The 22,381-nt window shown below is 38.5% G+C and overlaps 1 protein-coding gene across 1 annotated transcript in view; it reads left to right on the top strand.

The window, feature by feature from the left end:
- ano3 (anoctamin 3) overlaps window positions 1–22,381 on the top strand; it is a 105,266-nt gene that overhangs the window by 75,899 nt on the left and 6,986 nt on the right. The window contains exons 15-21 of the mRNA XM_067379446.1: window positions 10,058–10,140; window positions 16,610–16,750; window positions 18,805–18,969; window positions 19,704–19,740; window positions 19,887–19,998; window positions 20,316–20,373; window positions 20,789–20,886. Coding sequence (XP_067235547.1) covers window positions 10,058–10,140; window positions 16,610–16,750; window positions 18,805–18,969; window positions 19,704–19,740; window positions 19,887–19,998; window positions 20,316–20,373; window positions 20,789–20,886 — 694 coding nt within the window. The remainder of the gene's footprint in view (window positions 1–10,057; window positions 10,141–16,609; window positions 16,751–18,804; window positions 18,970–19,703; window positions 19,741–19,886; window positions 19,999–20,315; window positions 20,374–20,788; window positions 20,887–22,381) is intronic.

Here is a 22,381-nt window from a genome sequence, read left to right as displayed (position 1 = left end):
ATAGGCTACTAATTACAATGAACTCCTTAATTTATCAAACGTAATTGTAAACAATGAGCAAAAACATGTAAATGGGGATCCTGTCATCAAATTGGTAATTTGCTTTTAAAACTAATTCATGGAATACATGAACTGCTCAAAAGAATGGCTTTAGTGAGGATGAAGAAGGGTTGTTCTAATACAACAAAACCACAATTCCTTTGTCGAGAGAAACCAGGATAAACCACAATTCCATTGTCAAGAGAAACCAGGATAAATTTCTCTCTTAGGGCGCTTTCACAATTTGTTCGATTGCCTGGTTCGATTGCCACACTTGGTTCCATTCCTCCCCCTCCCTCTGCCCCTACTGGATTGTGTTCACGCTATATTATTTGGTCCAAACCGCAGTGTGTTTGCATCATCAAAGCAGCAGGCTGTTTACCCCTGTTGCTTGTTAAAGATGATGCAGGAGAAGGCAGCAAAATGCATAGCTTTTTATATTTTGTTTTTTGTATTTATATTTTACATTTAAATTTTGGTATTTGAACCTTATGTTTTGATTTCAAAGTGTCTGCACTTGCATCGATTTGTCGCGAATGTACTACAAATGTTCTAAAGAACTAAAAGTGATAGTGTGAAAGCACCCTTAGACATTTCAGAGACAAATGATAGTTCACACAAAAGCGCTACAAGGATGACCATTCATTAACACTTCGGAAATGCCCCATCAGTGTTTTAGAAGCTTGGCATAGAACAATAGAACTAAAGAAATGCTAGAATTAAAATATAAATATAGGCCATGAACACAGATGTTCAGTCGCATTTTTAATTACAGGAATGTATGCCCTAAGTTTTCTTTCTATGGCTCTCTTTAATAGTTGATTCTAATTGGTCAAACACTGCAATTAATATTTTCACTTTCTGTTGGCCAAACTGTAGGCTATATTTGATCACTGTCTATGGCAACAAAACAGTGCTACCTTCATGTCTTTCAAATCACTCAATGGTCTCTTTTATCCATACAAACTCATGCTAGAATATCTCATTGGCTCTATCTTTTGACTCAAAATGTCTGTTACATATGTAACCCTGTTTCCCTGAGAAGGGGAATGAGATGGAGTTGATGCTATGGGGAACACCTTCACCGTGACCAGTGTCTGAATACAAGGGTGCCTGCAGGACACGTCATCAACTCTTTTGAGGTGTGCAGGCAAACTTCATGCATGGCAACAAGACGCAATGTTTCGCTCCCCTTTTCAGGACCATGGTTACATGTGTAACCTAGATCACTAGGCCATGCTGAGGGGACACCTGTCTGACTATGCTGTGGATATGCACAAACAGTGTGGGCATAATATAAATTGTTTCTACAGATCACTAGAGTCAGAGCGTCAACCCCCAGGGTGCTAATTGTGACTCATAGACTGCTTAGTGGAGCCAGTACTTAAGCTCAATGTTTTTCTCTAATAGTAAGAAAAGGTATCCAAGCTCTATTGCAAGGGAAGTCACAGCCTTTACAACCTTCCTTTATCTCTTGCAGGGTAGGCAAAAAGCTTTAAAGGCCTCAAGAGCAAAAGCTCTAAAGCCCAAAGTATACTTCGGCTGTCCGCGTTCGTGCACTGTCTGCATGATGTAATTTTCGTCATCCTGAGGGCTCGCGGACAACCGCACACCGAAATGCAGCCCATATTCGAGACAGCGTGGATGGTGTGCGTGCAACAGTGGGACAGAAGAGTCCGCTAGGTGGCAATACGCACAGTACTGAGCACAGTTGTGCAGTCATCGAAGAAGAGTGTGGAAAGAGCATTTCAAAAACAACACTCATGAAACAAGGAGGAAAACACGACAATGGACGGCAAACTTGACGAGCGTTTGTGCAAAGAGATAAGAAAGTACATAGTACTTAGTACATAGTACTAAGCTATGTACTTAGTCCCAGACTAAGTACATAGCATATCCTTCTCCATTTTTGATTCTTGTTCTCTTGGTGTATCTTCTGAACTATGTTGCAATGGTGGATGCACTACTTTTCTTCTCTGATCCTGCCCAGCAAATGTCCCGTTGATGACATGACTCAGTAATGCCCTCCGATGTCTGGTAGATTATAGAAAAAAATTGTACTGCACATGTCGAACTCGGTCAACTGCGCGCATCTGCGGTTGAGTATACTTTGAAAGATGTGCGGATACGACTGCGCGTGAGATGCTTCCGGGCACGGAAAGTAAATTATACCCGGGCCTTATTAAAGTGCGAGCTATGTCAATACTTTAACAAAGCCCTTAGGGAGTAGCTCATCAAAAGGAGTAATTCAACTATGACCTTTGCAAGGTGCTAAAACCCACAGTATTTAGCTCTTCAGGCTCCTTCGATGTTGCCGTTCCTCCAAGGTGAAGCCTATATCCCTACTTCTGCCCATAAATGGAAATGAAAGCAGTGCATAATGCAGTGTGCCCAGTAACTCTCATCACCCAGGCTTTAACCCCAAGGGAACCACAGGGGAGCTCAAGCCCTACTTAAAGACACCAATATTTTTGGGTGAGAGCAGCTCATACACTGTCTAGAGTACTCTACTCAAAACCCACTTTAGCAAGTGATTCATTTTTAGTAGAGCACCAATCCAAAGGGGAGCGATACCCCTACTTTAAGACCCAACAATAGTTGGGGAGAGAGGTAAACGAATTAGAGGGAGTATTGTAAGTACCCATCGTAATTCCATCCATCTGCTTCTACCTTAAGGGGTACTTGAGTATTACAGAGAATTTCAGCATTACAGACTCTAACCTTAAGAGTTTAGCCACTCTTCCACTTCTCACCACATTCTGAAAAGTGGTTGTACCTTGGCAAAACAGCTAAAGAGTGAAGGGGTCACATCATCCCACAGCAGCCACTCCTTCAGTAAGCTGCTGCCTCAGCAGTTTATTGCTAACACCTCCAGAATATGGAGGGAGAATAGCAGAAAGTGAGGGGGTCGCATCATCTCACCACGACCAGCCCTTCTAAAATGGATGCCTCTCAGCAGTTTCACCAGCTGAGCTGGAAGAAGCTCAGACTAAAAGTGAAGGGGTCATCTTAACACGACCACTTCTTCAATAAGCTGCTGCCTCAGCAGTTCAACTCTAAAACCTCCAGACATACTAGAGGGAGGGCAACTAAAGCTGAAGGTGTTGCATCATCTCGCCATGACCACTCCTCCAATAAGCTGCTGCTTCAGCAGTTAACACTTAAGATAATATTGGAGGGAGGGCAACCAAAAATGAAGGGCTCGCATCATCTCATCATGACCACACCTTCAATAGGCTGCTACCTTCAGTGTATAACTTAACTGAGAGAGCAAAGGCATCATGACTTTGAGGTCAGGACTTCAATGCACCTCTTAACAAAATCATGTCATGCTTTGACCTTCACATAAATCACTACAGAGAGCGTTACGTAAGAGCATGGAATTTGCACAGTTACCAGGTAAAAAAAAAAATAAAACAAAAAAACAATTATATGCTGTAAATGATGAAAAAAAAAATAAGGCAATCCATATATGCATTAGGAACATTTAATGAAGGTGATAATACCTGCAGAAAACTTAGAATTTTTCCATCTCACTGGATGTTGCTCAGCTAATGGATGAATTTATTTTCTACTTGAGATATTGATTTTCTTTTATTAGATACTATGTTATTCTTCCCACTGAAGAGACCTTATTAAACAATGTTTATGAAAAATACGAGACAAATTGTGCCCCATAGTGATTTGATACAAGGCGCATCATCTGTAAATACAGCATGATCCTGTTGTTCCCCCGGTTTCACAGACAAGGCTTAAACTAGTCCCAGACTAAAATGCATGTTTGAGCTGTTTTAACTGAAAGCAACTTGCACTGACATATAAATCTACTTAAATATCCTAATTAAACTAAGATCTAATCCTGGCTTAATCTAAGCCCTGTCTGTAAAACTGGGCCATAATTGTATTATTAGAAAATGGAGATCATACTGTTCCTGATAGAGAGACCCAGACCGATCTGCAAGTTGAATTCCTGAAAGATGAAATGTGAAGACCGCTTTCGGGATGAAAACTGTTTTAAAAATTAAACATTGTCTCTCTTCTTGGTCTCTCTCTCTGTCTGTCTCTTCCCTTCAAGCTCTTTTGCAATAAACAAAAGTGGGTCATACAGTCCTTTGGTAGAAATGTGCGACGTGAACTCAGAACACAGATGGTTTTGTTCTTTTTTTACAGTTAAATTTAATCCTGAAAATCTCACAGAACTTATCTTATTTTTAATTTGATTTATTTAGTATTCATTTTTAGTGCATAAATCAGTTCCTATGATACTGTCAAAAATCAATGCTTCTGAATAAGCTAGCTGAGTACATTCTGTATCTAGATTGAATCTGAATATCTACCAGTGAGATTTAAAAATTATAACATGAATAATTCTAACCCAACATTCTGATTGCTTATTGAAATGCTGATGAACACATACAGTATCACACAGAAGTGAGTACACCCCTCACATTTTTGTAAATATTTTATTATATCTTCATGTGACAACACTGAAGAAATGACACTTTGCTACAATGTAAAGTAGTGAGTGTACAGCTTGTATAACAGTGTAAATTTAACAAAATAAAATAACTCAACACACAGCCATTAATGCCAAGACCATACAGTGGTTTATCAGGACAGGTTCCACTCATGCACAAGAAAGCCCGCAAACAGTTTGCTCAAGACAAGCAGACTAAGGATGTGGACTACTAGAACCATATCCTGTGGTCTGATGAGACCAAGATAAACTTATTTGGTTCAGATGGTGACAAGCATGTGTAAACAATGTTTATGAAAAACTTGGCAACCAGGTGAGGAGTACAAAGGCAAGTGTGTCTTGCCTACAGTCAAGCATGTTGGTGGGCGTGTCATGGTCTTGGGCTACATGAGTGCTGCTGGCACTGGGGAGCTACAGTTCACTGAGGGAACCATGAATGAGCAGAGCATGATCTCCTCCCTTCGGAGACTGGGCTGCAGGGCAGTATTCCAACATGATAATGACCCCAAACACACCTCCAAGACAACCACTGCCTTGCTAAAGAAGCTGAGGGTAAAGGTGATGGACTGGCCATGCATGTATCCAGACCTAAACCCTATTGAGCACCTGTGGGGCATCCTCAAACAGAAGGAAGAAGACTTCAGTGGCAACAGGTGAAGCTCTGGTGAACTCCATGCCCAAGAGGGTTAAGGCAGTGCTGGAAAATAATGGTGGCCACACAAAATATTGAAACTTTGGACCCAATTTGGACATTTTCACTTAGGGGTGTACTCACTTTTGTGGCCAGCGGTTTAGACATTATTGGCTATGTGTTGAGTTATTTTGAGGGGACAGCAAATTTACACTGTTATACAAGCTGTACACTCACTACTTTACATTGTAGCAAAGTGTCATTTCTTCAGTGTTGTCACATGAAAAGATATAATAAAATATTTACAAAAATGTGAGGGGTGTATTCACTTCTGTGAGATACTGTGTCTCTGATAACATGTTCTATAGTCATGCACCAAGACAATGTTTTTGTTTGTTTGTTTTTTGGTCACAATTGTGGCGTTATTCTGATACAACTTCATGAAATCAACAAAGTGTGTGGAAAAGTACTTTTGATCTGAACACAAAAACAAAACCAGCAATTATTGTGGAGTGGAGGAATTGATTTTTAAAGCTAGAAAAAAAATCTATCCTTTATTTTGCCATGTTTACATGTTTTGGCACACAGGCCTTCATCAGAGCTAAAGTATTGCAAATGGGGAAAACTCATTTGAATACAGACAAAGACAGGACTTAAACTTGCACTCAAACAGTAAGAGAGATGGAACACAATTAAATACAATGAAAAACGTCCCAGGTTACGCATGTAACCATGGTTCCCTGAGAGGGGAACGAAACACTACATCCCAGCTGGCGAATTGGGGAACGCCTTCAGCGCGACTGCATCTGAAACACATGTACAATAAGTCCAATCTTGATTGGTGCTGCATAATCTTGTGATGTGTGCCGGTGTGAGGCGGAAGCTATAAAGGGAAGCAGGCAACACAACAGCCTCAGCTTTTGATAGGCTGAAGTGAGCCTTATCCAGGCATGCAGCAAATATGGCAAGAGGACACAGTGTCTCATTACCCTCTGAGGGATCCATGGTTACATGCATAACCCAAGACATTCCCTTTCGAGGGAATTTGCCCTGTGTCCCTGCTGACGCTTTGGGGAACAAAATACCCAATTCGTCATGCTGACAAATGCCTCTCCTGGTGTGAAGCTGTCCCGGCACAACTCAGGACAGAAGAACTCGTGACCCCTTGTGAAACCTTATAAATGTGTGTGGGGAGTACAGCCCAGTTGCATCACAAACTTCCTGCAGGGATGCCCCTAACAACAACACTCTGGAGAAAGCAACGCTTCTACTGGAATGAGCCCTGACATGAAGAGATAAAGGCAGGCCACGCACCTCATAAGCCAAAGAAATAGCTTCTACAATCCACAATTGTCTGTTTAGAAGCCAGGCACCCCCTCTTAGGGGGCCCGAAGCAGACCAGTAACTGGTCAGTCTTTCTCTTCTGTGATATCTTATGCATATAGACCTCAAGAGCTCTGACAGGGCAAAGTAAATGTAGCGTGTTCTATTCCACTGACACATGAGGAGGAGGATGGAAGACCTGAAGGATTGTATACAGGGCCACATTAGTGGGTACCCTAGGTACATAACCCAGCCTCGGGTGGAGAATAAATTTTACCCTGCCCAGGGCAAACTCAGTGCAGGAGGAGGCAACTGACAGGGCCTGCAGATCTCCTACTCTTTTAAGTGATGTAATTGCCAACAAAAACGCCATCTTTAGAGCAATACACTTAATTGTTGTTGATTCCAAAGGCTTGAAGTGTGCCAAGGACAACCCTTCCTAAGTGATGGCTAGATCCCAGGATGGGAGCCGTAGGCCTCATCCTCAGTGTACCACAAAGGAAACAAGACTCCAAATGGTGCTTCCCCAAAGATCCACCAACCTCAGGTGCATGGAAAGCCGAAATGGCTGCAACATAAACTTTAAGTGTAGATGGGAAAAGACCGGAAGAAAAACAGTCTTGCAGAACTTCAGCACTGAAGCCACTGGGCAGTTAACTGGGTCCACATTGTGCTCTCTGCACCATAAAGTGAATACTCTCCATCTTAAAATATATATTTTCTTGGTGGAGGGAGCTCTAGAATTTAGAATGGTAGAGACCACCTCAGTGGAGAGACCTGCATTTAGGAACTGATCCCCCTCATAGTCCAGAACCAAAGTTTCCACATCTCTGGCAGGGGGTGAAATATTGTGCCCCCGGTTTGTGATAGGAGGACCCTCCTGACTGGAATCCTCCAAGGGAGACCATCTAGGAGGGCTGACAGATCCGAAAACCATACTCGGGCCAGCCAGAATGGGGCTACCAGAAGAAGCTGCATCTTCTTTCTAGAACTCCCGGGAGCAGAGCGATTGGGGAAAAAGCATACAGACGTAGCCTTGGGCACGTCTGTACCATAGCATCCAGCCCCAGAGGAGCACCATTCTATGCAAATTGAAGTGAGCTGGACCATGACATCACTGTTTTCTCCAGAGCTGCTGTATAGATAAATGGAACTAAATTAATAAATTAATTCTAGTGAGAAGGACCAGCTGGAGTTTGTTTATTAAGCGTGAAGTAACAATAATATAGCCTTGAGGTCATGAACGCATGAACTAACTTTTCTGCATTCGTCATTGAAAGCATATGTTGTAATTTAGATATATTTTTAACATTGAAAAATGTGGTTTTACAGATGGTAGAAATGTGGCTTTCAAATGAAAGGTTGGTATCAAAGAGCATACCCAGGTTCCTAACTGACAACGAAGACTTGACAGATCAGTCATCCCATATTTTATATCAACTATGCATTCCGTTAATTTTGAGAATTGGTGTGTTTCATCAGGGTGTAAAGAAATATAGAGCTGAGTATCATCAGCTTAACAGTGAAAGCTAACACCAATCTTCCTAATGATATCTCCCTAGGCTAGCATGTACAGGATGAAAAGCAACGGCCCTAGTACTGAACCTTTCGGTACTCCATACTTAAGTTCGATGTGACACCTCTTCATTTACTGCTACAAATTGGTAACGGTCAGATAAAAGTATAATTTAAACCATGCCAATGCAATTTCACTAATGTCAAAGTAATTTACGATATTGTGGTCTCTATTATCAAATGCAGCACTAAGATCCAGTATCACTAAAAGAGAGATACAACCATGAGAGCAGTTCCAGTACTATGACATGGTCTAAATCCTGACTGGAAATCCTCACAGATACCGTTTCTTTCTATAAAGGAACACAGTTGTGACAGGGTGACCACCCCTCCAGCATTTTGCTGGACAGTCCCAAAATTGGGAGCTTCATCCTGTGTTAGTTGCATGGTTATAATTTTCTTGTGAATAGTATCAATCTTGCAAGTAAAGATATTCAAAAAGTCATTACTACTGTGCTGTTTGAAAAGTCTGAAATTGAAGCTGTATTTCTCATTAATTTAGCCACTGTATCAAGTAAATACCTAGGGTTGTGTTTATTCTCTTATATGAGAGTCAAAAAGTAAGAAGATCTAGCAGTTTTTAAGGCCTCACTGTATAAAATAACACTTTCCTTCCACAAAATGCGAAATACCTCTAGTTTTGTTTTCTTCCAACTGTGCTACATTTTTCGGCTGCTCTTAAGGTTGCTTTGAAGAGCCTCAGTGTGCTTGTCATACCACAGCGTCAGACTGTTTTCCTTAATCTTCTTTAAACACAAAGCATCAACCATGTCTAAAGTGCTAGAAAAGAGTCAATAGTTTCTGTTACAACATTGAGTTCTTCTAAGCTATATGCCGAGGAGTAGAATCTGATCAGAAAGGTTATTTATAAAGCAATTTTTAGTGATAGTTCTACTATATTTTAACAGGAGGTTTGTTTTGCAGCCTTGGTGAAATGTAGTACACAAGACTAGAAAATGATCTGAGAGGTTTTCGCTCTGCTGCAGAATTAACGGCATCAACATCGATTCCACATGACAATATTAGATCTAAAGTATGATTATGACAATGAGTGGGTCCTGACACGTCTTGTCTAACTCCAATAGCGTTTAGAATGTCTGTAAATGACAATGCCAATGCGTCTTTTTCATTATCTACATGGATATTAAAATCACCAACATTTAAGAATTTGTCTGCAGCCAGTTCTAATTCTGATAGTAAATCAGCAATTTTATTTATTTATTTATTTATTTTTGATAAAGACTGTATGGTGCCCTGGTGGCCTGTATAGCCAGTACAAATGTCAAACTGGATTTATCACTTACACTAGATAACGTTACATAAAGCACCATCACTTCAAAAGAATTATACTTAAAACTAGACCTCTGAGTAATACTGGAATTATTACTATAAACCACTGCTTTAAAAGTTATATGAATCAAATGTGAACTAAATGTGAACTTTGTATGTGTACTGATTTTTAAAAAGGTTTTTATATTTCTTTTTTAGATGTTCAGAGAGGCAAACAGAAATTAAGCAACTACATCACCCATGTAAAAAAAATTCACGTTAAATTATGACAGTCTGCACTTTCATTTATAGTTGACACCTAAAAAATACATCATGATGTAAAATACATCAACATATTTTTCAAACCTTTTGTCACAAATACAGTAGGATTGAATGGGCTATACATTTTGACAGTAAAACAAACTTCCTCAAGAGTTAGTTACTGACTGTAATTTACCTGAAAAAAAAAAAAAAAAAAAAAAAAAAAATTCACCATAGAAGAAGATTATGCAAATGCCAAAACGGTATCCCTTTCAACAATGAAAATTACAATCTTAATGATGCCTGAAATTGAGTTTGCATAGTTGAAGCACTTATGTTCATGTATGTACTTTGAGTATATTTTTGACTAAGATGAGCTTCCCTTACTTTAATAACAGTGGCTAAAGCCTTTGAATAGAACTGTCCTGTATTTCAAAGGTCTTCATGTTCATATCTTACCTCTTCTTTCTGTACCATCTCAGCCACGGTATTCCTTGAGTTCTGGAAGAGGAGAAGAGCGGAGTTAACCTACGACTGGGATTTGATTGACTGGGAAGAGGAGGAGGTGAGCCTGCCTTTAAATAGACTTTCAGCTGAGATTGTGATGCTTTGTTATTACTTCTTTAGAAATAATATACTTGTTTGAGACCTGTTAAAATGACCATTAAGTTCATGAACAACTATTTCTGGTGTGTGGCCAATCTATGTGCTGTTTGTTGTATTTCCTATAGTGTAAATCCCCTGTCATGGTGTGTTCTGTGAGTGTGCCTCCTACTGTATCATGTTGTGTTGTGCATGCTTAGCTCCCAATGGGAATATGACTCAAGGGTGTTCACACTGACAAAATGTCTGGTTTAACTTTAACATGCAAATAAGCAGTGAAATTCGGCATCTACCAATGGGAGTAAACCTGTGAGATATCTCCTATTTCCTGTGAGATATTGTAGTAGTGTCAGCAAGATGGAAGAGAAGTTATTTTGCTGCAACCCAGACTCATTGGAAAAATGTGCCTGTAGCGACATTTCTGCTAAATGATATTACGTTGCTTCTTGCAAATTTTGTGAAACTGTCAAAATGAAATGTCCAGTCAGTGATGCTAAAAGTGTGTTCATATTTATCTGAAACAGATAAACATGAATCTGGGAATGTTTTATTACACTGGTTGCTATCACAGCAGTTCGGAAATGAAATGTGTGGTGAATATTGTCAATATATAGTAAATAATGTCAATATTTATTAGTTCAGAGATCATGCAATATGGTAAAATTGTTTTGCGGTCATAGTATTGTGCAAGCAACCACATCAAAATCTATATTAATCAATAATCTGCCCTATAATCATAATTTGTGTGAAAAGGCAGTGTTGTAGTCGAGACCAGCTCTTTCGAGTCAGAGTCAAGACCGAGTCCAGAGAGGGTCAAGTCCGAATTGAGACCGAGACCAAAGAGGTTGGACTCCAAGACAAGTTAAAGGAACACTCCACTTTTTTTGAAAATAGGCTAATTTTCCAACTCCCCTAGAGTTAAACAGTTGAGTTTTACCGTTTTCAAATCCATTCAGCCGATCTCCGGTTCTGGCGGTACCACTTTTAGCATAGCTTAGCATAGTTCTTTGAATCTGATTAGACCGTTAGCATCGCGCTTAAAAATGACCAAAGAGTTTTGATATTTTTCCTATTTAAAACTTGACTCTTCTGTAGTTAAATCGTGTACTAAGACCGACGGAAAATAAAAAGTTGTGATTTTCTAGGCTGATATGGCTAGGAACTATACTCTCATTCAGGCGTAATAATCAAGGAACTTTGCTGCCGTTCCATGGCTGCAGCAGTGCAATGATATTACGCAGCGCCTGTGAGCCCCTGTTTGCACAGGGAAGCGTGCCCTGCAACCATGGAGACGTTTGTGAGAGACGCTGCGTAATATCATTGCACTGCTGCAGCCATGATACGGCAGCAAAGTTCCTTGATTATTACGCCTGAATGAGAGTATAGTTCCTAGCCATATCAGCCTAGAAAATCACAACTTTTCATTTTCCGCCGGTCTTAGTACACGATGTAACTACAGAAGAGTCAAGTTTTAAATAGGAAAAATATCAAAACTCTTTGGTCATTTTTAAGCGCAATGCTAACGGTCTAATCAGATTCAATGAACTATGCTAAGCTATGCTAAAAGTGGTACCGCCAGAACCGGAGATCGGCTGAATGGATTTGAAAACGGTAAAACTCAACTGTTTAACTCTAGGGGAGTTGGAAAATGAGCCTATTTTCAAAAAAAGTGGAGTGTTCCTTTAAAGTTCACATAGGGTTGGGTGTGAGACAAGACCTAAAAAAATCTAAAGACCTCTAAAAGAAATCTAAAAGAATATGTAAATGTTTGGTGGAAACAATAAAATTGGCACCATACTCATCAAATATACCATGGCATGTACACTGTATTTTATTTACTTAGAGTGATATTGATTTAAAAAATATTATCAGTTAAGGGTAAAAAAGGCCACATAGAAGGTGGTGTAAAGGTAATTTGTTACAAAAGATTTCTATTTAGAATAAATGCTGTTATTTTTAACATTTTTAAATCGAAGATTTTAAATCAAGAAGGATTTGAAGGATCACAGCATGTTATAAAAAATATTAAGCAGCAAAACGGTTTCCACTTTCCAACTTTGAAAATTAATCAGCATATTAGAATGATTGCTGAAGGATCATGTGACACTGAAGACTGGAGTAATGATGCTGAAAATTCAGATTTGCATCAGAAATAAATTAAATTTTAAAGTATATTCAAATAGAAAACCATTATTTTAAATTGTAATAATATTTTTAAAATATATATTGCTGTTTTTGATTAGATAAATGCAGGTTTGATGAGCATAGCAGGCCTGTAGGTGGCATCATTTGGCTTTGGCTTCATTAACTATGTTAGTTTCATCAAATAGTAAACGGTGTATCAACACTAAATGAATTGAATACTTACCATAAATGCGACTTTCGCTTTGTGGTCAGTTAACATCCATTTTGTCAGCGATGCAATTTAATTTATAAAATGAAACAAACCACAGAAATCACTCGTCTGTCCATGTAATTTCCACTTTATGTTGTCCAATGAAATTTGAAGTTGTTGTGCCAGCCAGATCACGATTGGTTAGGGTGTTATACATGACAAACTGGCATTGGTGAATTATGTAATATTTTAAATCGACAAGCTAGCTTTGATTATTGATGGGGGAAAAAAAGTTTTAAAAAGTTGTTTGGTTTATTTTTTTCTTCCGTCGAGCCATAGGCACTCAGTGAAAGAACCATATATGGCTCGAAAGAAATTTGGAACAGACTGTGGAAACTCAGTCAGTCGCACACGCACGCAGCCCATAGCAACACATTATGGCAACGCCTCACACTGACGAATTTTCCGACTTTTGAGCGATTTATTTCTATTGTACACATTGTCATGTTAACTATAATTCAAATGCATTTTGTTTTATTGACCACAATATTATCATTGCTCTTTGCCCCCCGAACATTAACATACAGTAGGCTAATAGTCATGAAATATTTTGAATGGGACTCGAGTGGTCTCGGGAATGAGTCCGAGTCCTAATATGTACGAGTATGAGTCAATTCCAAGTCAATATGCACAAGAGTCCATGACAAGACCAAGACCGTTACAATATGGTCTCGAGACCGAGTCCGAGTCTCAAGTACTACAACACTGTGAAAAGATATAAATGTTGTTGATTCTGCTCATGTTCATTACAGATGAAAACTGCAGTGAATTACTGTATATGTATAGTTACGCTTCTGGAGTTTTGCAAAAATGCAGGTAGAGGCACGTTTCTCCAATGAGCCTATGTTGTTTTACTGTGAGCAAAAAAAACACACTAAAACACACGCCAGTAGTACATTTACAGTATATTCACGTCCCATGATAAAATCTCAGTGTGAACAGCCCTTCTTGATTCACATATCACACATCAGCATGTGCAGAGTGTCAGTTAATTAATGTATTGAGCATTGTTTTTGTGAATTAATGTGTGTAATGCGTGAACGTGTAATGCGTTTGGGTAAACACCTCAAAATAATCCAGAGATCAAAGTGATCAGATGTGGTTGATACTTGCTGTATGTCTGGTGTTTGCATTCATTTCCCTGTAGAATTCGGTTGTTGCTAGTTTCTATATAATGGTGGTTCTCAAACTGGTTCATGCACCAGAAGCATTTTACAAACCCCTTTTCCACCAAGATGGTGCTGATTCTCATGCCAAAGGTGGTGCTCAGCCTTGCAATCTTGAGAACTGAACGGTGACAGAACGGGTTATAAAGCTGTGGTTCTCTCCATTTTTTTTTTTTTTTCTCCTCATTTTTTTTCTTTTGTGAGCTTTCTGTTTTGGCAGGAGTGCAACATTTTCATTTTTGGACTCTTGTTATTGGATCATTTTATTGGGTTTTTGTGCATTTTGTGTTAAGAACTACTTTTTACTGCAGACATTAACACAGCAGCTAGCTAGCCAAAAAAATGTTGTTAGAAAAACTTTATCTACGTTTTAATTGATAATTGGTTCCTGGTGCCACACCAGATCAAGATTTTATGGCCAGTGTAGGACCAGTGGAAATGGAATGGGAACTAGCACCAGAACCAATGCTGGTGGAAAAGGGGCACAAGGTGTATGCATTTAAATAGATTTTTAATTTATTTATATTTTCCCATGTTTTATTTCGAATTTGTAATAATTTTACTATATATATATATATATATATATATATATATATATATATATATATATATATATAGCGAGAAGTGGAATTTCTGAAACACCTACACCACCTGGAAACTCCCAACCAAGGAATACCAGCCCATCAACCAACCCAGTAAATAGGCTGCACAGATTTTTCCCTTCACAGGACAGGAGACGTGGATGAGCAAATAAATTCATTTTAATACATTTAACATTTAGTAAAAATTGTTCAAAACACCAATATCAAAGACAGAACAGGAAAAAAAATGTTCAATACATTGAAAGATTAGTACAGCGCCGACTAGTTCAGATTTCATTAGAAACAAACAATATCAAATATTAACAATATTTCTACTAATCACTCAGTTATACATCACAAGGGCAGCATACAGGGATGGGGGGATGGGGGGGGGGGGGCTCAAAAAACACCAGCAACATTCAAATAAGTAAAAAAACATCAACAGAAATTAACCAAATTAATACATCACCTTCATACACACCAGTGCACACACTGTACACCACACATCACAAAACACGAGTCACACCCACCCCCCACCCTTGCTCCAAGACACTTAGCTCCTAACCAAGAAAAGAACCATACATACACAGAAATCATTAAACACACAGAGTACAAAGAAAATGCTACATAATTACACCAACAAAAACAAATACACAAAATAATCCTTAAAGATGTGAATAGTGACAAGGATGTACAAAAATTAGCTAATCAACTTAAACATAACACAAAATCAAAAACAAACCATACAGCATTCAAGGAAAACAACCAGAAAAGTACAATTACAAAAAAAAAGAACAACGAACACAAACAATACTTCACCCCCCTTGTAAACCCACAATACACACACACTAAAATAGCAGGCCAACAATTTTCTTCCCCTCAACCCACATATGGTAACACTAACAGTTTATTGTGTACCAATGAACAACTAGGAAGAGTAGTCACAATGGATTGGATAGCCAGGGTGTGGGTAGCCGATGAGGTCAACTCAGCCTGCCTGCCTCACGGAGCCAGGAAAAGATGTAACACCCTGAGCATCTCCCCACTATTTAACGGAGACTGTCTGGAAAGAGCACCTGCATTCCGATTGCTCTGGTCAGTAACGCACCTCAAAGTCAAAAGCTGAAAGCTAGGCCTCCCAACGCTGTTCCATCGCCCCTACCTTAGCTGATGAGAGCAAATGACTGAGAGGGTTGTTATCTGTAATTTTGTGTCAATTGATTTATCTGTTTCTGTTGAGATTTCAACATTTCTCTCAATTCACCCATTTCAGAGCATGTGGCGATTTTCAAATCCGGAATAGATAAATGACAAATTCATTGAGGAGCCTGAGCCTCCTCAATCCACTCGCTAATGCCAATGTCTGACCGTACATTAAACTTTGGGCACTTCCTATCCCTCGGTACAAAAACATATCATTCAGACAAGCCGGCGTTAGCACCAACGGATATGACCGGGGGCGTCACAGCGAGTATACTTGACCCTGGTGAGGCAACCAGGATGCGTTCTTCTTCTCATTGGCCCTCATTTATCAAATCAAACCAGACGTAGAACATAGAAACCAGCGTACATCTGAATGGAAAAATCAGCTTACGACAACTTACTCTAAAAACACCCCTCAACTTCGTAATTGCAAAAAATAAAATTAATTTAAATAAAAATACTGGTAAATAAAACTAAATACTTACAAATATTATTAATATATATATATATATATATAAACTTGGTTATTTTAGTTCCTCACTTCACAGAAAATCCTTTGTTTATTTTCAGAACAGAACAAGAACTAAAAATAAGTAGCTATATATTATAAACTGAAACACAGAAATTTGTGTCTAAATCTCATTTTTTATAAAGCAGAAATTAATCTATTTAAAGCAAAACTGAATTGCGCAACCAATTCAGGGGGTTATATATGTATCCTATGTTCTTACATTGACATTCTTACACTGAAAAACAAGGCCAGGTGAAGCTTGGATGGTGTGATTCGATCAGATGTGAGAATTGGCCTGAAAAGTTTGAGAACTGCTGCTATATACAGCCCCTTCTATATTTAACTGCCATATTGCAGAATGTACTAATAAATGTATCTCATGTTCAGGCACTGAAGTGACTCATGTTAACTCATTCAGCTCATGTGAACAACTTCTGGATGACATCATCACTGGCCATCATGCCCAGCCAAAGCAGATGATGATGCTGAACATCTGTGTGTGATGAGATTCATTCATGAAAACTGTACCTTCAAACAAATGTTTTATGAGTAATATGGTGTGTTTGTTAAAAAAGGAGGAACTACGGCCCCAGTTTGAAGCCAAATACTCCCGGAAGGAGAGAGTAAACCCTATCTCAGGGAAACCAGAGCCCTTCCAGCCCTTCACAGACAAACTCAGTCGACTCATGGTGTCTGTTTCAGGAATCTTCTTCATGGTAAGATTCTGTGTTCAAAATATCCCTAAAGCTACAACAGTCAGAACAGAATTATTGTCACCATCCATTGGGATGGGAATTGTGTGGAATTGAACTATTCTGGTATTCTGATTTCTTAACAACTCCATAAAAATAGTGGTTACACTTTCATTTTAATGTGTAACTTTGAGGAAGAAGGAATGTACAAAATGTGCACCACATCAGTGCAAAACCTTTAAATCATGGGAAAATAATTACACTTAAAATGTAATTGTAGATTAAAGACTCTTATAAGTGTCAGTTGTATGTGGTCTGATGCATATGTTACATATTTTATACTGATGCATCTACCCAGGTAAAAGAATGCAGACATTACAGAATGCCATAAAAATCATTTGTATCATTTTGTTAAAGTTAGCTCACTAAACTGCACTACAAATAATAAATACAGGTGCATCTCAAAAAATTGAATGTCTTGGTAAAGTTCATTTATTTTAGTAATTCAACTCAAATTTTGGAACTCATGTATTAAATAAATTCAATGCACACAGACTGAAGTACTTTAAGTCTTTGGTTCTTTCAAAAACCCACCAATTCCAATCTCAATAAATTAGAATACTTCATAAAATCAATAAAAAAGTATAATTTAAACAGAAATGTCAGGCTTCTGAAAAGTATGTTCATTGCTATGCACTCAATACTTGGTTGGGCAACCTTTTGCATGAATTACTGCAGAAATGCGGCGTGGCATGGAGGCGATCAGCCTGTGGCACTGCTCAGGTGTAATGGAAGCCTAGGTTGCTTTGATAGTGGCCTTCAGGTCATCTGCATTGTTGGGTCTGGTGTCTCTCATCTTCCCCTTGACAATACCCCATAGATTCAGGGGTTCAGGTCAGGCAAGTTTGCTGGCCAATCAAGCACAGTAACACCATGGTCATTGAACAGTGTGCAGTGTCGGCAGTGTGGGTAGATGCCAAATCCTGCTTGAAAATGAAATCAGCATCTCCATAAAGCTTGTCAGCAAAAGGAAGCATGAAGTGCTCTAAAATTTCCTGGTAGATGGCTGCGTTGATTGTGGACTTCAGAAAACACAGTGGACCAACATCAGCAGATGACATGGCAGCCCAAATCATCACTGACTGTGGAAATTTCACACTGGACTTCAAGCAACATGGTTTCTGTGCCTCTCCACTCTTCCTCCAGAATCTGAGACCTTGATTTTCAAATGAAATGCAAAATTTACTTTCATCTGAAAAGTGGACTTTGGACCTCTGAGCAATAGTTGTCTTTGTTTCAGAAGTGGCTTGGTACATGGAATGTGACAGTTGTAGCCCATTTCCTGAAGATGTCTGTGTGTGGTGGCTCTTGATGCACTGACTCCAGCTTCAGTCCACTCCTTTTGAAGCTCTCCTAAGTTCTTAAATCAGCTTCGCCTGACAATCTTCTCAAGTCTGCGGTCATTCCTTTCACTTGTACACCTTTTTCCTTCCAGTCAGCTTTCCATGAATATGCTTTGGCATAGCACTCTGCAAACAGCCAGCTCTTTCAGCAATGACCCTCTGTGGCTTACTCTCATTGTAGAGGGCCTTGATGATCATCTTCTGGACAACTGTCAAGTCAGCAGACTTCCCCATGACTGCTGTTGGGATTACTGACCTAAACCCAGTCTTTATACCCTGACAATGGTAATTTAATAGAACTTGAAATTAAATATTCTAATAATTTGAGATATTGATCTTTTGATTTTGATGAGCAGCAAGCTGAAATCATCAAAATGAAAACAAAAAGTCTGGAAATATTTTACTTTATGTCTAATCTAGAATATGTTTAAGTTTTACTTTTTGAATTAAATTACAGAAAAAAAATAACAATAATAATGATATTCTAATTTATTGAGATGCACCTGTAACTGTCTCCCTCTGTTGGTCTTATATTAAAAGACAATGCATATCAAAGCCATATCTAAGTTTGTAAAGGAAAATTCAGATAGATTCCAAACTTATCCTAATATATCTCCATCTATTTATAATATTCCTTTTTGACACCTTGTTAACCTCTCGTAATTTTTCTTCCAGATCTCTCTGGTTCTGACAGCTGTGTTTGCCGTGGTGGTATTTCGGCTCATTGCCATGGAGAAGTTTGCTTCCTTCCAGTGGGAGTTTGTGAAGAAGAACTGGCAATTCGCCACCTCAGGCACTGGAGTCTGCATCAACTTTATGATCATCATGTCTCTGAATGTGGTTAGTGTCTTTTCTCTAGTCCCGAAGGCCTCTTCTCACCAAAAGAAAAACAAAGTCCCCCTGAACTAAAATTGTCAACTGTGCAAAAGCTCCACGCAAAATGAGAGAAAAGGATTTTTGGGGAGCTCTGTGAAATAAATACTTCAATAACATGATTTGGACATTCTGAGAAATAAAACCATTCTTACAAAATAAATAAATAAATAAAACTCTGGAAACTCATTGTGAAAATGTAAGCAGATATATTGTCACTCTCCTGGGATGGTACAATGGGAGTAAAATAAAGTATACCATGGAATATTTCACAGTATAATGATAATAATAATAGAATATTGTCACCGATAATAATATTACAGCTTTTGTAATTAAATACATTCCCATTTAGTCAACATTTGTCTTCCATATCACTTCTTTTTGCTGCTGCTTTTGAAATTGTGGTAGCTGTTGATATTGTTGGTCTCCATCTATTTGATTTTATTCCATCTTGGATTTTGATAAAACCAAGTCATTTATTAAATTTAATAAAAGACTTCCTAAAGGATACAGCTTCATTTCCATTTCTATGTGGCACCAATTTCCATTTCTATGTGGCACCCCAGATGTGACAATTTTATTCTCCTGAACACATGGAATTGAAATGCAAGATGTTTTGCAAATTTTTCACATAAATTTACAACTTCAGCCTTGACCTTCAGTCTGTAATGGTACTATTTCCATTTTCTTTTACCAAACAGGTCTATGAGAAAGTGGCCTACCTACTTACAAATTTGGGTAAGTATTGATTCAGTCAAGGTTACTATTGATTAAGGGTGAAATTCATGCAGTCATCACTATATGTGAGAAACTTCCCTCATGGCTATAGCATTGAGTGCTGTGCTTCCCGAATGATTTTAGCATGGCTTTCACTTGTGATCTAGAACACCCACGGACAGAGTCGGAATGGGAAAACAGCTTTGCCCTCAAGATGTTTCTCTTCCAGTTTGTCAATCTCAACAGTTCTACCTTCTACATAGCTTTCTTTTTAGGGAGGTAAGCAACTCTGAACTTGTTGATGTATTATTCAGTTCACGGTTTACTTGATGTTACTGCTTCCATTTGTTCTGTTTTACCCATTGAGATCTGTTAAAGTTGCCAGCCACCGCCAGCATTTTTGATCACCTAATATAAAGTGGGTCCGATATTTTTGTCTGTTTGCCTAATACATAGAGGAACTAGATATTTCCACTGTTGATGCTAGCACACATACAAACACAAATACCTCTATGATGGAGTGGATAATTGACTTTCAAAGCTAATTTCGTATGTTATTGTGATGTGCATGTATTATGCCTGTGTGTATTCCACAGGTTTGCTGGCAGGCCGGGTGACTATAATAAGCTGTTTAACCGGTGGAGGATGGAGGAGGTGGGTGTAACGAGTCCTCTGACACTTGGTTATTATTGTTGATCATGGTTGCATGATCAACATTCCCCTATCAAATAACTGCCATGAGATTTCAATAAAAATGGTTGTTATTCAGTGCAGATTACTCATTGCCTCAACATAACAACTGTGGTTGCTCATAACAATAGTGTATGTTTTAGATCTAGTCTGTGTAAATCATTTAATATAATCAAAACTACCCTTGTGAAAAAGAAGTGGGCTTTGCTGACTGTTTCTGACTGAGCACACTTAAATACAATTTTTAGAAGTGCACTTGTCAAATGTTTTTAATTATTTTAAAGTATGTCATTTCCATAATCAGTACTCTTTTTAAAAGTATGCTAATGTGTACTTTTCACTAGAGCATTGAAAATGTTTATGCTTTTTTTCCCCTCAGTGTCATCCCAGTGGTTGTCTGATCGACTTGTGCCTACAAATGGGAGTGATCATGGTGTTGAAACAGATCTGGAACAACTTCATGGAGCTGGGCTACCCGTGAGTATAAGCAGACACACAGCGGCATCAGTGGGCAGACTTGGAAGGCCATGAAAAAAAAAAAAAAAACACCCAGATAAGATTTTTAAATGACTTATTCTATGAAATTACTCATCTAACATAATACATCAGGTTATCCTATGCAAAAACTTCTCAAGGGTCCTTAAGAAGACTAGGTTCATTGAAACATATATGCCCAATTTCATAGACGATGCTTAAGCCTAGTGTCAGACTAAAATGCATGTTTTTGCTATTTTAACTGAAAGCACTGATGCATCTTAAAATATGTCAGTGCCATTATTTATCTCAAGATGCACATCAGTAATGTTTTTCATTATTATTATTATTATTTTATAAAATCAACTTAAATATCCTTATTGAACTAAGGACAGTTACACTTTATTTTAAGGTGTCCGTGTTACAGTGTAATAATTAACTATTTGTACTTACTGTAGGGTTAGGATGTGGGATTGGTTTAGGGTTGATTGCATGTAACTATGCATAATTTATATGTAACGTGTAACAATGGCACTGCAAAAAACAGTGGTAACCTAAGGACTAATCCTGGCTTAATCCAAGCCCTGACTGTGAAACCTGACTGTGTCTATTTTAAATTGATCACAACCGTTAGTATAAAGCAGTGGCCTGCAGTGGTGTTTTGAAATGAGGGGGCATAAAAAAATATTTTTTTGTTTGTTTTTTAAATATAAATTAATTTCCAATTACACTTAATATGGACACATTTTTCAGGTTAAATAAACATTTACACTATGACAAAAACAACAACCACCTATTATGCCCCTTTTAGCAAGTCTCTCATGTCCCCAGAGTGTGTATGTGAAGTTTTAGCTCGAAATACCTCACAGGGTTTTTTTTTTTTTTAATAGCATGTTAAATTTGCCAATTTTTGGGAGTTGGCAAAAATGCAACATTTTTAGTGTGTATACCTTTAAATGCAAATAAGCTGCTGCTCCCGGCCTAAGAGGGCGGAGCTTTGAGAGTTCATTCTCCGGTATCAGGAGTAAGGGCGCACTAATAATATCAGAAACTGCAAACTGCATAGATGCCAGCCAATTGAAACAAATCAAGTGACTGTGTAACACGTGGGTGCTATAGTAATCACACAAAAACGAGAAATAAACACAGAAACAGGTTGTAATAATAATCCAAGGAATACAGGTCTGAATTTTAAGCTGTAGTGCATGATTAAGATATCTCTGGATTACAGTCAGGACACTTTCCAAAGGGGAAATTTGAACTGCGTTGCATTGATAAGATATCTCCGGAAGGGGGATAAGGGCTGTGTGGTGCAGTTTGAGGTGTCTTGGCAAAAGGGGAGATTGAAACTGTGTTTATCAGTTTGAAGTGCCTTTACAGGTAGCAGTCCTGTCATGTGAGGAAGATCCATTCTGAACCGCTCTGATGGATAGATCCATTTAGATCCACTTTGATGGACAACAAAAACAACAACAACAACAACAACAAACTCCCTGAG

The sequence above is a fragment of the Chanodichthys erythropterus genome, chromosome 24 (genome assembly GCF_024489055.1).
Source record: "Chanodichthys erythropterus isolate Z2021 chromosome 24, ASM2448905v1, whole genome shotgun sequence".
Classification (NCBI taxonomy): domain Eukaryota; kingdom Metazoa; phylum Chordata; class Actinopteri; order Cypriniformes; family Xenocyprididae; genus Chanodichthys; species Chanodichthys erythropterus.
Note: the sequence above shows the minus strand (reverse complement) of the source record. Positions and strands in the feature narration are given on the sequence as shown.